The sequence below is a fragment of the Trachinotus anak genome, unplaced genomic scaffold (genome assembly GCF_046630095.1).
Source record: "Trachinotus anak isolate AG129_WGS33_773 ecotype Australia unplaced genomic scaffold, CSIRO_AGI_Tana_v1 ptg000005l, whole genome shotgun sequence".
Classification (NCBI taxonomy): Eukaryota; Metazoa; Chordata; class Actinopteri; order Carangiformes; family Carangidae; genus Trachinotus; species Trachinotus anak.
This window is the reverse complement of record NW_027273856.1, coordinates 24,120,681-24,137,121: the sequence shown is the minus strand read 5'-3', so window position 1 is coordinate 24,137,121 and position 16,441 is coordinate 24,120,681. Positions and strand designations below refer to the sequence as shown.

At 41.2% G+C, this 16,441-nt stretch overlaps 1 protein-coding gene across 4 annotated transcripts in view; it reads left to right on the top strand.

Annotated features, from left to right (window-relative positions):
* The window catches only part of LOC139622076 (steroid hormone receptor ERR2-like), an 89,931-nt gene that overhangs the window by 58,785 nt on the left and 14,705 nt on the right, over positions 1–16,441 (top strand). For all 4 annotated transcript variants that reach the window (XM_071479184.1, XM_071479187.1, XM_071479186.1 and 1 more), the window contains 3 exons: positions 2,345–2,760; positions 6,861–6,977; positions 16,150–16,260. In XM_071479184.1, coding sequence (XP_071335285.1) covers positions 2,345–2,760; positions 6,861–6,977; positions 16,150–16,260 — 644 coding nt within the window. The remainder of the gene's footprint in view (positions 1–2,344; positions 2,761–6,860; positions 6,978–16,149; positions 16,261–16,441) is intronic.

The following is a 16,441-nucleotide window of genomic DNA, read 5'->3' as shown; positions in this document are numbered from 1 at the left end:
ATGAAACTATGAAGCTATTTCTGTCCATGCGAATTGGTGGTTCGTGCCATTATTTCATTTCGACAGATTTGAAAGGACCCATTAGAAATTTCCATTAAACCTAACAAAAAACATCTCCCCAGCGTTACTGTGTGCTAAGTGTGGAATGAACTACTTTTTACATATGCCACAATGTACTATTCCATAGGGAATCCCCCTATCTGGCTGCGATGATGTATTAACTGTTACCACACCGCTCTCTCCACTTTGCTCAGATGGGAGAAAATATACCTTCCAGTTGACTATAGATACATGATAATTGCTAACAAGATTTAACATGAGTCTTATGAATCTTTTATAAACTGCAACAGCCTCAGAATGAAGACTAACATTATGTTGTATCGCTCTATCTTGCACTATGTTAACAGTCCTGACTGATTAAAAATGCATAAGGAATGTCTGGGACCCGTAAGAGGAGGGTTTATTTTTTCATGCCTCATCTGGAACAGGAAGGAAGCAGAGGATCAATAGATCTGATCTTGGCTCAGGGGTAGAGGATATCTCCTCCTCCCTCCCAGCCGCTACCCGTTAGCAGTTAAAAGAGAGGTTTCATGTTGTCAGGGCCTGATGACTTCATGGCTTTATATAAACACTTATGCAAAGAGGCAACAGAAGGGAAAATACATTTCTAACCACAACAGCACATTTGGAAAAAAAAAAGGGGGCAGCCCCCGGCAGCAACAGACACAAAGTTCAGAGGAATCTAGCCAGCATTAGCTTCTTGTTAGTTTCAGACATTCTTAGCGTGACTTTCCACAGCTTTCACACAATATTTACAAGCATGTAGGACCGAAGCTGTGTAAGATCAGCACCAACTGTGACAGACAGAGCCAGCAGTTCTAACACAGACCCAAGCCTCATTTCATGCTTTGTTTGAGAGGATATTATTGAAGCCATTGGAAGTACAACAACTTACAAAACATGGCAAATAAAGAACTTTGTATCCTCCTCAAATAAAAATAAAACAAATAGATAAATACAGTTTGCCATGAGAAAGGTTCCCTTTCTTGAGTTGTTTTTAGCAAGAGATGCAGCTATAGAAAAAGTCCCCAAGAAGCCTTGGCGACCTTTGGTAACATCTGGTCATTTGACATTATTTTCAAGTAAATTCCGATCAAGTCAATTTTATTTATCAGGCATGAAGCCCAAAATAAAAAAAAAAATGCCTGAAAAGGCTTTACAATCTGTGTAGCATCTGTATAGGAACAACACGCTTTAGCCTTAGATGTTTGATTTGGACAAGAAAAAACTCCCAAATAGTCCTTTAATGAGGGGGAAAAGGAAAGAGACCTCAGGCAGAGCAGCAGAGATTCCTCTTGAATACACCAAATAAACATCTTGTGTACAGAATTATATGTAATATCTTTAATTTTTTCAGAGTCTTTTCCCAAACTTAACAATGAAATTTGGGATTGACTCTCCAGCCTCTCACTTAAGTCCACTGTAACCCAGCACCATCCATTGACAAAGTAACCAGGACTATTGATTGGGTCATGTATTACCCATGATCCTCCATATGCTGAGTGTAACACCTCTCTCTGTCCATTAACAGCCTTCTGAAGTTTCATTTATTCACTTACTTCTGGCAGCCGACCCATTGTGGGCATTGTTTGCAAGATGTATGGGGCATCCATTGACATGATCATTAGTTACCATTTTGCCTGAGAGAAATAAGCTACTGTAGTATATCACTTGGCATTCCAACACATTAATGGTTGTGTCTGTAACATAATCTATCAAACTCAGATGAACTGGTGCGCTCCATCACAGCTGATGAATCTCACGCAGGATAATCAGGCGATGATGGAAGAAAGCAACATGCAGTACATCTTGTCAGGCTTGTTAGCGGTGATGATTTCACTGATACTGCAGTTTCCTGATTTATACTGGATTTCACATAAAGGTCTATGTTTCTGAGTTCTCTAGAAAATCAGTTCTTAGGTTTATGTTTGTTAAACAGGCATAATTTCTCAATTGCTGATCTTGTTTGAAAGCCCTGTCTTTCCAGTGTACCGGCTTCAGCTGAAAGATTACATGATCTATGAGTTCAGAAAATTAGGGAATGTCTCTGAATGTTCATACAGAATTGATTTGATCATTTTAGAGACGCTCTGTTGTCAGCCTAGAAAAGTGTTTCTATTCAGTTCCTGAGGGTGTTTGATTACCAGATCGCTGAACATTTTGTAACAATATATGTCGTGCTAAAATTTTACAATGGATCAACTGCTACCTGCTTTGAAGTGTATTTACTGTGAATTTAGTGCAGAATCTGACTGCAGCTTTGGCCCTGTGTCTGTTTGTCTAGGTTACTAACCAGAATGCCCTCTGAGGACCGACACCTACCCTCGAGCTGTGGTTCTTACGTCAAAACCGAGCCTTCCAGTCCTTCCTCCTCTCTAGTTGACACCGGCAGTCACCACAGTCCCAGTGGCAACTCTGACGCCAGCGGCGGCTACGTTAACAGCACCAGCGGACACTCACACGCCCTGGACTCCCCACCAATGTTCAACCCAGGCATGCTTGGAGGTGGAGGCGCCTGCCTACGTCGCTATGAGGAGTGCTCCGGCAGCATGGTGGATGACTCACCAATCAAGTGCGAGTACATGCTCAATGCCATTCCCAAGAGGCTGTGCCTGGTGTGTGGCGACATTGCCTCAGGATACCACTACGGGGTGGCCTCCTGTGAGGCCTGCAAAGCCTTTTTCAAAAGGACGATACAAGGTATTTCCCACTTTCTCTTTCATTTTTCAGGGGCTCACCTGAGCTCATCTCCCTTGTCTGTCGCTCTCAGTTCAGCCTGAAAATATTAAAAAAATTTTGTAATTTTGCAGGTTGATGAATCTTCTGAAGTGTTTATTCATTATATATCATTTATCCAGATGTACTTTTGTCACAATACAAAAGTGCAATTTTTATGATGATTCAAAATACTTTTTATTAGGTTTACCTTGACAGTTGGGATTGCCAGGAAAACATACTGACCTGATGATTAATCCATTTGAATCCAATTGTCATGTGTCCCACGAGTTTCTGAGTGCTGATGGTCAACCCTCTGCTCTTTTGGGACTGATACAGTGTAGTGATTATGAGTGTCTACAGCAGGCTTTAGGCCCAGTCTGTAAATCTGCTTTGGGTCGTGATTTTTGATGTGTTTGCATGTGAATTGTACGTCTGGCATCGGCTCTGCCATGTGCGGGAGCTGTTCCAGAATAATCACGTGGACAGAGATAATGTGCCACAAAATGAGATGCAGAATTTGGAATTTTATCTGCAGCATTTGAGTCTATAGACATAAAGTCAGAAAGCAGATTAGTGAGGTCGTGGCCACATTAAAGCCGATACATTTGAAGAAAGAGTTCTGTCCAAACTCCAATGAATTACCATCTTCTCCATTCCCCTTTTTAATTTTATTAGGGTTTGGCAAAAACCATAGTAGTGCCACCAAAAGGTAAGGAGTGTGGCTGGCTTGCTAAAGATACCCTTAGAAAACCCAATTGTTTGAAACATATGTCAATGACGACACCTACAGTATACTTCGAGTATGATGACAGTGTAGGATTTTTTAAAATAGGTTAATAGATAAGTTGTTGTTTGGATGATGGGCAAAACAGACAAAAACAGGTGCATTTTTAGATGTATCCATTTTATTGTTGATATGGGCTGAGAGACAAGCTGAGAGTCACTGTCTTCTGGCTTATTTAAGATACCCACTTACAAGGTGAAGACAGATATTTAAATATAAGACTATATCTTTAAATTTTGCTTTTGTGAAAACCAGTTGGACTGAACAAAACATAAAGACACTGTGGTGTCAATTTTGATAAATGGCTCAAAGCTCTGTTGTTTTGAAAGTGTGTGATACTTTGCTTTTATTCTGTGGGAAATACTTCATTGTCCCAATCAAAACATTTGAAGGCACTTTGGCATTTTAGCCATATCTTGAATACCAGTTTGTGTTTAATTATTGTTAGTTTAAAGGCTGCACAGGTTTCAATCTGACCAACAGACAGTAAATGGTGCTTCTTCTTCTTCTTCTTCTTCTTCTTCTTCTTCTTCTGCTTCTTCTTCTTCTTCTTCTTCTTCTTCTTCTTCTTTTTCTTTTTCTTCTTCTTCTTTCTCTCGCTCTCCTTCGTGGAGGACAGGCTCGTAATGAACCTAATCTGTCCGTCATTCGTCCTGAGCCCCGGGAGTTTCAGTCAATAACAATCAGTGTTGGGTGACTGTAATTAAGAACCAGGCATTTCATTGGGAGAAAGTCAAGAAAGGAGGGTGGGAGGTGTGGATCTGTTCTTTGCCCCCAGGCCCCTCTACCCAAGGGGGGGAGATGGGGGCCAATTAGAAGCTCAGGCACGTGTTGTCGGGGCAATAACAGATGAAGGGAAGAGAGGATAGAGAGACGCTGAGAAGTCCTCTAAATAAAAGGCAGAGGGACAAGGGACAGGGGACATGGTCATTCACTGAAAGGAGAAGCTGCTTTAATGGAATGGTAATCAGGAAGGGGGGTCCCGGCCTCGGCAAAGGAGGAGGACAAGGAGAGGTCCAGCTTGAGTGGAGATGAGCGCGTGGATAATAGCATAGCATAATAATATATCAAAATTTAGAGGGAAAATAAGAGAGGTTAAGGAAGGATATTAGAGTGGTTGAAATGTCCTTTGAGAAATAAAGGTGGACACAAGACCTGATTAACTAAGAGGGTATGCCGACAGTGAGCTTTTAGAGGTAGGCAATTTAAGACTATTGTGAACCCCCAATGCAACCCCCCTCACATACACACACTCACATACACTCACCAGGTCATTTTTGATCCATTCAGGTATAAAAATGTTTCCTGTAATAATCAGAAAAATATTAAATTAATTTGACCTCTAAACTGAAAAAAAAAAATCCTCTGTAATCTATTATTCTGTTTAATGATATAATATTAAATACTGTGAGGAAAGTGGTCTGAGACTTTCGGACCACTGTAATTATATATAATATATATTTACAATATGTTTCTGAATAAAATAAAATATGATCAAGAAAAAGTGAGCAAGGTGACCTACGGAGGTTAGGGAAACCTTAATTATGCCTGTGTTTTAGCAGGTTTTTGTGTTTTCACAGTGGAACACTGAAAAAATAAAGTATATTTAGAATGAATACTGAGAACCACTGTTCACTTTACTGTCTGTAGGACAGACACTCAGTAATTTACTGTATAGTGAACAGTAAAGATATGAGATAAGATTTTGAGCGCTTGTGGATCTTTGTCGTTTTGCATCATCGACAGCTGTAGTTTACACAACAGTAAAATGCAAATCGCTGTGGGATTGTTAGCAGAAAGTCGTCTACATGCTATGGACCCTACTTTGTGTTGCATTGTGGTCATTTTTTCTTACATCTCTCTTGTGTAACTTTCTTTTGGGCAAGCAGGAACTTGTGGGACTTCAGTGTCCATCAACAGTACTCTAAAAAAAAAAAAAAAAAGTTCTTTAAGGGGGTACACTGACTCTTTTGTGTGTACTTCTTTTTGTCACTTTTCCTAACTGACCACAATTCACATTCAAAACCTGTTTAGAAATAATACGAACTATGAACATCAGACAAAGCCATTGCATCATTGTATTACTGCACAAACAGTATACTATGACTATTAGTAGATTGCACAGGCTCTTTACAGTTAGTTAGTAGTGTAGGATTGGCACACAGCATGCCACTTTTATCTACACTGCAGTCTACTGTATTTTCCCGCTGCAAACGCCTCTCAGTTTAAAAGACTTTAGCCACCCTGAAACCAGCAACAGCCTCTGCCAACATCCTGGCATGGTGCCCCGGGCCCCTCACTGTGCATGTGACCCTGCTGGCACCATCGATTCCAGGGATCCTGACAAATGTTGGCACCTTCTCCTTGTCCAACAGGGGGTTGTGTGTGTGGCTGGGGGGAGCAGATCTGGCAGATCTGCAACAGACAACACCTGGTTTGCTGTTTTTAGGTACCATTAATACATCTCTGGACTTATGGGACATTGCTTAAACATTCATTCAAGGGATTTGGATACTTGGGAGGATTTGTCATTGGATTCTGGGGGTCGTGTCAACTTTTGAAGTGAGCGTGTGATGATCCGGAAAAAAAATTGTGAACCGGAACCTGGTGAGAAAAGCGGGCAGCAGTTACATGGCAGCAGATTCAATATGTCTGCATTTCTGGCTGTTTTTGGACCCGAGTGATTAAATTGCATAGGAAATATTTCCATAGTGAGCCAACAGCCGTCGAGACGGACTTGAATAATACATCAAGCTTTGCTACATGATATGGGAGCCTTAGATTGGCCAATCTAACAGCAGCTTTTGGTCTTTACTGGAGAACATTATGCAGAGCGCTCGGCTGTGCGTCCATCTCTTAGCCCTTGTGTTGTGGAGGGAGGGCAGCTTTCCCATCATCCTTTAGGTGAAGAAGGATGGGCTGGAAGGGGTCGTGGTGAGCCTTGCAGAGAGGACGCTCTGCATTAATGAAGCTAATTTATCTGTGAATCAAAATGGGGGTGGGACTCTGGGGCGGGTAGGTGCTTTTTACATGTCCCATCAAAATGCCACTAAACTCTCCTCTCCTTCAGGAGTGTCACACAGGGTCACCTTGGGACAGGTGTGTATGTGTGTGTGTGTGTGTGTGTGTGTGTATGTATATGCACGCGTGTGTTGTTTCTTTTACTGCCTTTCTGTGCCTGTTGTTTACGATTTCTGATTTTATCTCCTTTTCTATTCAGTTATTTTAAAACAAACTCCTCCTGATTTTTGATGTGCACACAAAATTAATGACAACATGTTGTTTTGTTTTTTTACAGGGAATATTGAGTACAGCTGTCCGGCCACCAACGAGTGTGAGATCACCAAAAGGAGACGCAAATCGTGCCAGGCCTGCCGCTTCATGAAATGTCTTAAAGTTGGCATGTTGAAAGAAGGTGAGCACTATTTTTTATTTAATGATCATTTCATTGAAAAAATTAAAGGCATTTTTTTGCTGTTTTGTGACATTTTATGGATGAGGAAAAAAATGATAATAGTTAGCTGTAGTCCTGGTGAGATCTTAAAAAGGGTTTATTGCTCTCAACAATTAACAAAATAATGATAAAAGTAGCACCAAAAAGACAAGAAATTATTATCCTGAGGATAAAATCTTACTGTCATTCCTCCGATTTCTGTTCTTTTTTTAAATTAGTTTGTTTGTTTTTTGTTATAATTTAAAGAATTAAGCTCTTCGCTATGGGACCTTATGATCATTTACAAACATTTTAGATGCTGTCATGATTCTGTGACCAAGTTTAAAACAAATGTAAAACAAATAAAGGTCTCTTATTTAGGTTTATATATTGGAATAAATGACTCACTGGCTCACTTAATGACGGTGAATCTAATATGGTCTAACAGTCTCACTGAGGGCTAAAAGACGAGTCAGTGATCAGATATTAAAGCCAGCTGTTGCCTTAGGGAGACACCAGTGACATCACCCACATGCCTTACTCACCTCTCCTCACACCCCTGAGCCTCTCAGCGTTGAACTCAAGCGGCTGGGAAAAGCTGCTGAGTTGGATGTTCCTACCAAGACTGACTGAGATGTGTAACAGTACTCTTGAAAAGCACAAGCTGTTCCCACAAGACTTCCCTCTCCCATGGGCTCCGGGTGTCTCTCTCCCTCACCCTCTCTCTCGCCCTCACTCTTGCTGTCTGTCTGTTTCCCTTCCCCTCTCTTGCCTGGCATATTGATCCACTAAATGCTTTCCGAACATCCCACCTCACTTCCTGCATGTGTTGTTTCTCCTGCGCTGAGAGACCTTTGGGAGTACAGGGGGGAAATCTAGCCGATAGATTTTCTTGGTTTTTTTTTTCTTTTTCCATGGGAAGAGAGTTTTTATTTATTGTTGTTTTTTTTTCCATTTGTGTGTTAAGCTAGAAGAATCGTTCTACACTGACACACTGAGTCAAGCAAGAAGCTGCGTTTTTGTAGAGAGTATTATCATACCCAGTGCTGTACTGGGAATTTACTGTACATAAATGATAAATGACTGATGTTATAAAATATGATGCTTTTTTAATTACTTTTCTGTCTGTGTCACCAAAAACTATCACACACTGTCAACATCAGTAAATGTATTAAATGAAAGTTACCATTAATGTTGAGAATGTGCAGTAATATTTAGTACACACTGACATTTAATGGGTGAAAAGTTTTTATGTTAGTTTTTGTGGATAAATATTTTCATACACACTGTTACTGTGGTAGTATTATGTGAAATCTATGAATTACATGTCATTTATTTCACCAACACGTTTTTTCCCTTGACTTTCAATCAGGTGTTTTCAAACAAGATACAAGGGACAGGTGCATGCAGGCGTTTTGAAAACAACAGGGAGTCAGTAATTGTAGTTTGCCCATTTATTCGGCTTACTTATCAACACAGTCAGCATTTGGAGTTGCACCAGTGGATGTGGCAAACACTCATCGAAACAGCTCATCGAGGCAATTAAGGTACCTTAGTGCCCCATTTTAGTGCAATCAGTTAAAAGATTCCAGCGATAGTTGTGTGTACATCCATGGGTACAATGCAAGCAAGAACTGTGAATAGTTTATTCAGCTCTACTTATGGGGCTCGGTTGTCTTGATTTTGTCTGAGCGATCTGCACAGTGTCTGACTTTGAAAATTAATGCTTTAGAACCACCATAGAAATACTCAAGGCAGAGTTTAGTTGACAAATAGTAGCTTCATAGAATTGTTTATATTTTTAATACTTATTCAGTAGAACTTTATTTGATCTCCGAAGTCTCCTCAGATCAAGTTCTGGAGTTCAGCCCAGTCCCATCTACACTGATTGTATGATATATATCCTAATATAAAAGGGACTGTTTACAGACTTTGTTTATAGGCTCCACTTAGAGACACAACAGTCATAAATTTCCTAAAAATAAAACCGTGGTGATACAGGTTTGTTGTTGTTTGCCAGAACCAACACATCTCATAATAGAAGCCGACAGCAGTTAACTGCAGTCTGCGCTGGTAACACAAGACTGTATGTCAGGCTCTTGGTTCACTTCCACTAATGCAACTTTACTGTGTACTGATGTAGCTGTGTTTGTTCGTCTCAGACTGAGGGGTCATCCATTGTACTGCCGTTAAAGCACTAAAAATACCTGCGTCCACTCTTGATGTCTTCATCCTGCCCAAATATCTCACACCGAGGCTTTGACTGTCAGCCAGAAAAAACATTGATGCTTCAGAAATAAAGCTGAAACTATTAGCGCATGCTTAAAGGAAAAACGGCGGGGTATTGTCTGCGGCGGGCTGAGCTAAGCCGTTGATGTGGACAGTGTGTGTGTGTGTGTGTGTGTGTGTGTGTGTGTGTGAGGGGGAATTTGATGCCGTAGCCTCCACCACCTGCCGCTGCTGAGATGCAGCATCACAGTCACCACGACATGTGGCGCAGTGGGTGATTCTCTGAAAGTGATGGCGTTCAATTAAAAGGAAAAAGGACATTTAATCGTGGCATAGTGCTGTGGCATGGCCTCTTACACACTTGGGGGAACTTTGATCATGGAATCAGTGGGGGGACAGCGGCTTGCCCTACTTCATGGAATGAGATCACCATATAACAAGTGGCCAAGAGCTGGTCATGGAAAAGAAACATTCACATAGTCTAACATGAATATCACGAATAAACCAATCTAGTCTTGAGAGATCTTCAGAGCAGATAATGGAGCCAAAAACACAGTAAATAAATGCTGGGTAAATAAAAATATGATAGTACTGGAATTGGAAAGAAAATATATGCTTGGGTGACATTTTATCGGGCAGGTCTACTTTCTCCACCATCTGCTGCACCGAAAACCTCTATTTCTATTTTAAAATATTCTGTTGTACAAATACTAGCATTCAGATATTGACCAGTATATTCACATTTTATATTTATTTCCTCATGAATTCTTTTTGACATCGATCACATTACAAACCTCCCTTTGCTCACAACATCCCAAAGCTAAGTGTGTTTTTACTACAGCTGCAGTTAGCATAAGAAATGCCCGGCCCCACAGAAGATGCTGAGAAAACTCATGTTCTCAGTTCTTCTTAAAGTATCTGATATTTCCACCAGGACCCTCTAAGCTCCACTTTAAGCGTGCCATTCTGAATCATAAAGTGCCAGCTGCCAGAGTGAGTTCAGCACTACTGGCAGGCAGGAGAAACCCCCCCTCCCTGTAACACCTGCCGCTGATCAGCTGACTTCAATTTTTAAACCCAGTTTGGTGGCGTCAGGTTTGTTTGGAGTCCAAACAAATCAACTATTCTCAAGTAGCAGCTCAACACACATTGGCAAGGAACATGTAAATACATACTGTGCGGTTTATCAGTATGAATTACATCACGTGGATATTTGTCCATTACGTATTAAGTTTGCTTATGGATGCACATGACATGATTGTGGATATGAGTAAACGGTTTTTGTGACAACGAATGAGTTTTAAATCTGCAAATAAAATCAAAGAGACTCTTGGAAAAAAAACATTGTAGATGACAGGCTTCCTTCCAGATCTGGCTTTACTGCTGTGCCACAGCACAGCTGTGGATAAGCTGGGCGGATGGTAGCGGCAGGCGGCTTTTTGAAGAAACCTGCCTCGCTCAGTGACCCCTTAAATGTCCAACTGCGGCTGATAAAAGGTCACAGGTCCAATGGAAAAACCCTCACGTAATTACAACTCGCGGAAGGTATGGTGTCAGTCACTACTGCCAGGAGTCAGTGCCCACAGCTAATAGTAGCGCTAATACCTCCATAGCATTACTCTTTAGTGCTAAATGATGCATGAATTTTCTGGACTGAATTAGCATTTTCTTTTTTATTTTGTGGTTTAGTTTACAGTTATTTCCTGCTAAAGCTGAAAGATTTATTTTTAGTTTTTAGTAGTTTTAGTGCAGCAGCAAAATTTGTGTAGGTCTTTGACTGACTAATCACATCATCATGTTAGCAAATTAGCATGTTTAAAAACTATGTCCCATTGAAACAGAAGCATCCACCCCTGTGGACCTTCTGAAATTCTGTCATGAATGAAAATTTTTAGCAATTTCAATAAAAGACACTGAAGCCTTTGCTCCTCTGAAGTTGATGCTTGTTGGTTTTAGTGTTAAGTAAGTGTTTCTGTGGTGTATTCTTCGCTTGTGGGGATTTTCTGACACCACTATAATGTGGTGGATGAATACAAGCTGCCAGACTATTTTGGCAACCTACACCACTGTCTCGCCCTCGCCAGACCACAGATAGGGATCAGCAGTCTTTCCTGAGCGAACGTGGCTACTGGGGTAACGTTACAGCCTTATTTTCCTCCAGCCACATACACAAAAGATTAGTAAAGCCATATCCAATATCACAGACTGTCAGGTCCTTTGCCAATCAATTGGCTTAGATCAGAAACCAATCTATACGCTAAGATTACATCATCAAAATAAAGACATAGCAAAAGTCTCTACTGTATGGATGCCTTTAAACATTTAAGCTGCACATGATACAAGGCTGCATTAGCGCTACATCTGCGTATGCAAGACTGAATGCCCTCTGACCCGTTGCTACATGATTTTTCTCTCGTACCACAAACCTGTCTATCTAATACACTTGTATGGGGCCTTGTTTGTGTTTTAGGGTGTCAGAGTAGCTGGCAGACTGCAGCTGAGAGTCAGCGCCCACCCAGAGGCTCTGCTCTGGCCTGTCCTCACTGTCTGGCAGGTGATAGATCAGACATGGAGGCTAACACGTGTTCCTCTGAAGAAGGGGATTTAGCGAAGTGCTGACCTCTTTACAACCCTCCACACACACTCACTCAACTCAGAACACAGAGATCCATGTACACACATGCCAAATGTACAGTATATCACCCCTGACAAGTGACATGGAATCGGACCTTGAAGTACATGTTTCCCGCTGGCACCCTTCTCCCTCTATGTCTTTTTCCCTCTCACCCTCTCCGACACACAACACACTGTGTGAACACCACAAACTGAACGCCTGCACTGGGGATCCTGAATCGACCCGCCCATCTCCAGCCGTGCAGATGTTTTCAATTACAGGCACATTTGTGGTCAGGGTGGCTGTAATACACAGTAATACCCCTTATGGACACGCTGGCTCAGCTTCATGAAAAGTGTAAAACATGATAAAGAGAGCGATACAAGTGTGTGTGGTTATGGGAGAACAACTCCAGCTTTGTCTTGTCAGGACATCAGGGGTTAGAGCAGGTGGGACATCCTCATACACCCCCTCTTCCTCTTGTCCCATACCCATTTTCTCAGAGACTCACTCCCTCCCTCTCTGCAGCCCACCCAGTCTCTGTACAATCAAACAAAAGCTGTCCAGTGCCTTTAGCTCTTTGCAGGCTTACAGACTCGGCCCTTAGAAGTAGCTTTGCAAGGGCAAGGTCTCTGTGCCTTGTAAAGGGTGAGTGACTGTGTAGGAGGGGGCGCACGCTGCATCCCTCTGATTTTTCCCAGCTAAAATAGGGAGCTCCTAATCTCCCTTTGGCAGCGTTCACCAGCCAGCCAATTCTGACACATTCTCTAGAAAGAAGCGCCTCTGACAGGTGAGCGGCTCAAAATAGTTGTGTGAGATACAAACACACACACACACACACACACACACACACACACACACACACACACACACACATACACATGTTCATATTGTAACACTCAAGCTTGATACACACTGTGAGCCACATGCACATTTGTGAGATGAAATCTGTTTGCTTTAGAGCTTCCTACTTATACTACTTATTCTTTTGGGAATTAATGTTATTCTGGACACTTTGTTTTTATGTATATTTTTGATTTATTTCTGCTTAATTTTTGTTGGTTATGTTTGATTTGTTCTGCAGTTTATCACTTTCATTTATGCTGCTTACTGGCCCATGAGGGCACTGAAGTCATATTGTCTCTGTTTTGTCTGGGAATTTGAGGTGTTTAACAGCCGTGGGGAGTTATATTCTATAATTTAACCCTATAAATTGATGCTCAAGACGTCTAGAATATTTCCTTTTGATGTCATATGTTACGGCCATAAAAAACATGAGTCTTTTAATATGATACAGAATATATACTATATCATTCTGTCATACAGTGTCAGAATCAACTTTAAAGTCAAGGGCAATACTGGATGTAAACAAGAACTAGTACATGCTGAGTATTTTTATTGGCTAATTCCAGTATTATCGCACTATTTTTCATTTCTACTAATTTACAGAAAATTAACAGAATAATTAAATATGATGAAATGCAATCATTTCATCATTTTAGTGAGTTTTTAATTACTTTAGTTTGGTGTTTGTGTTGAAGGGGACTTTTAATCATGACTTAAGTATTTCTAAAATTATTTCTAAAATCTTGACCCTTATTTTAAAATTTTTTTTTTTTTTTATGTGGACACAGAAGGAATCCGAATTACTCCGTGGAACTGAATCATAATCAAATAACATACATATAAAAGAATAAAATAAATCCACATGACACACACCGCCACCGCCAGGAATAAACAGCCGCTTCAATCAGGAATGTGCTTTAAGGTTGCAGAAGTCAATAAAGATATTGAATGTGAAAGGGAAGCTGGGGTCAGGTGGCCGTAAAGATTGCTCCTATGCAAACATGCCTCATCGTCTTTCCATACACATGTACACACACACACACACACACACACACACATGTATACACACACACACACATACACACACAGTGAAGATGGACTATCAGGCAGTATCTCTGTGTCTCAGCCCGTCTCACTCATAGTCTGCAATAAGTTATGAGCATACTGTACTGTACTGTATGATCTTACCGAGCTCATAATATCCAGCTCACACACTTCTACCACCTCCCATTCCCCGCGCTCTTTTACCCCATAACCTCACCCCCTGCATCCATATTCTGGCTGCCACACTTTATGAAGGGCCAGCAACTGTAAAAAATGGATCTGGATGCTTTTAACATGATCTGTGCACCCGCCTGGCCCCCATGTTACAGGCGCTCTCACTACCAATACACAAGCTCTCTTCAGGACACGACTGTCTGGAAGCATGGAGGCTGCTATGGGTTCGGGCCTGAGTTGTGGTATGTGGTGCTGACGATGACACAAGCCCCCCCCCCTCCCCAGCCTTCTACAAAGGGCCTCATCCAGCTGTCTTGTTGTGGTCAGATTCTCAGTACTGTGCTGTATCACATGGGGAGGAGATAATCCTGCCCTGGTTGGATCAGGCGCTGGCTGGGACAGACAGTGCTGTGAGGGAGGAGATGTAGACCCGATGCTAAAAGAGAGAGAATAAGAGGCAGACAGATGGAAAAGTGAGAGAAAGAAAAAACAGATCTTGCAGAAAACTGATACATTCAGCCAAAAGCAGCAGCTTGTTTTGTCTTATTCCCCAACCCTCCCATTCTCCAGCATTTTTTCTCTCTCTTTTTCTCTTCTCTTTTTTTCCTCCCTGTCATTCTCTCTGCCCTCCTGCCATGGGTCTCTGCCGTTTGCAGCGCTGCTAAGCTGTAAACTGAAACTGGTTAGCGCTGAGCTCTTAATTCTTGTCAGCGTCCATTAATTATGGGCCAGTTGGATGTTCCAGTTCAAACAGCCCCCGCGGATCTTGGAATTCTAACTCCGGCTGTTTGGTCACTTGTCGCTTGTCACAGCCACATGACCCTGCAGCCCACAGCAGGGAAACCAGTGTGTGTGTGTGTGTTTGTGTGTCTGTCCACTTGTTTGTACTTGTGTGTGTGTGTCTGTGCTTCTGTGTGCGTGCATGTGTGGATTGTGGTAGACGTCAGGGACAAAAGCAGCAACAATTCACTGTCACTTAGTCTGACAAGTCTATGGTTCGTGAATTTAGAGTCTACACCTGCTCAATATATTTTTGCATTACACAAGCTTATTGTTGCGAAAGCCTTTACTAACTGCATGTGCCTTTATTGGGCCTATGTGTGTCATTAAATAGAGAGGAGCTATTGAATTGATTTAATATGTGGAGTACATGTGCACAGTTTCCTGAAGCACAATTTATAATTTTAAATTTACCTTAACCAAGAATAATGGTAAAAACAACTCCAAGCTCCATCTGTCACAAACCCAGCTCCTAGCTGCCTAACTGACTAATTAAAACCACATCCACATGTGTTCAAAGAACAAGAAGTCTATTTGCAAGCTTTATTGATTACTTTAAGGCGTACAAATGGAAAGCTGTGTTAGGAGAGGGGCTCTCGATTTAGCTTCAATCTGCCAGGCATAAAATGATCTCACTGTGTTTGCTGGGAAGAATGAGCTCCCTCTGGGCACGGTGGGTAATTAGGTTAGTGGATAGTCGGTGTCAGGAAATTGAAAGACCATCCTAATCGGATTCTTTTGTTTCCAGGGGAATCAAAGGAATTTATATGAGTCACTGGGATATCTCACACAACGCAATTCCACTTGACCATGTAAAATCTGTTTGCTCTCCCTCAACGCTCAAACAACTTTTAATACAAGCGTGTAAATCCAGCACATAAGGTGCATCTGATGTAGCCTGTGTCCTCTGAGATGGCTTTCAAGATAATCCCAGATATGTCACGTTTGTATACTAACTAGGTACTTACACTCCTCCATCTATAACAAGGAAGTATTGAGCGGTCTCTCTTGACAGTCAAAAGGTTAAAAATAAAGGAATGAAACTCTCTTCTCCCAGTTATGATACATACATAATAATATACATGCCATATAATTCCTTCATGTACTTTTTATGCAGTATGTATAAATATCAAGACATATTTGTTCAGTAATATACTACTATAAATAAAAACTGATGAGGTAATAATGAGGTCAAAAAATTAGAAACATTGAAATCATTGAGAGGAATTTATGACTCAGCAAAAATATGCAGAGAAGTCAAGTTTCTCAATAAGAAGCTGTAATAAAGAGGCTATCATTAGCAGTAGTAGCTATAGTACAAGTGTAATAGCATGAAATTGGTCGCGTGGCATTTTAACAGAATCTAATGATGTCAGATTTGCTTGCTTGATAAAGAACAAAACTGAACAGGTAAACAAAACATTGAATTGAATCTATTTTATTCTACATGTGTGATATTTTTTGCAGGCGTGCGTCTGGACCGGGTGAGGGGGGGGCGACAGAAGTACAAACGAAGGTTGGACGCAGAGAATGGCGCCTACCTTGGCCTCACCATCCCCCCTCCAGCCAAAAAGCCATGTGAGTCACACAGTTTGTATTGTGTTGTATATATGTTTGTTTTCTTTCTTTCTTTTTTTTTTAATCTCAGATGACATGTGCATTGTTCCTTAACATTACAGAAAGTCTTCATTCTGATTTTATATGAAAGCAGTAATTTAACGATTTGGGCCACTTATGAAATGTTGGGACGAAGAGCTGT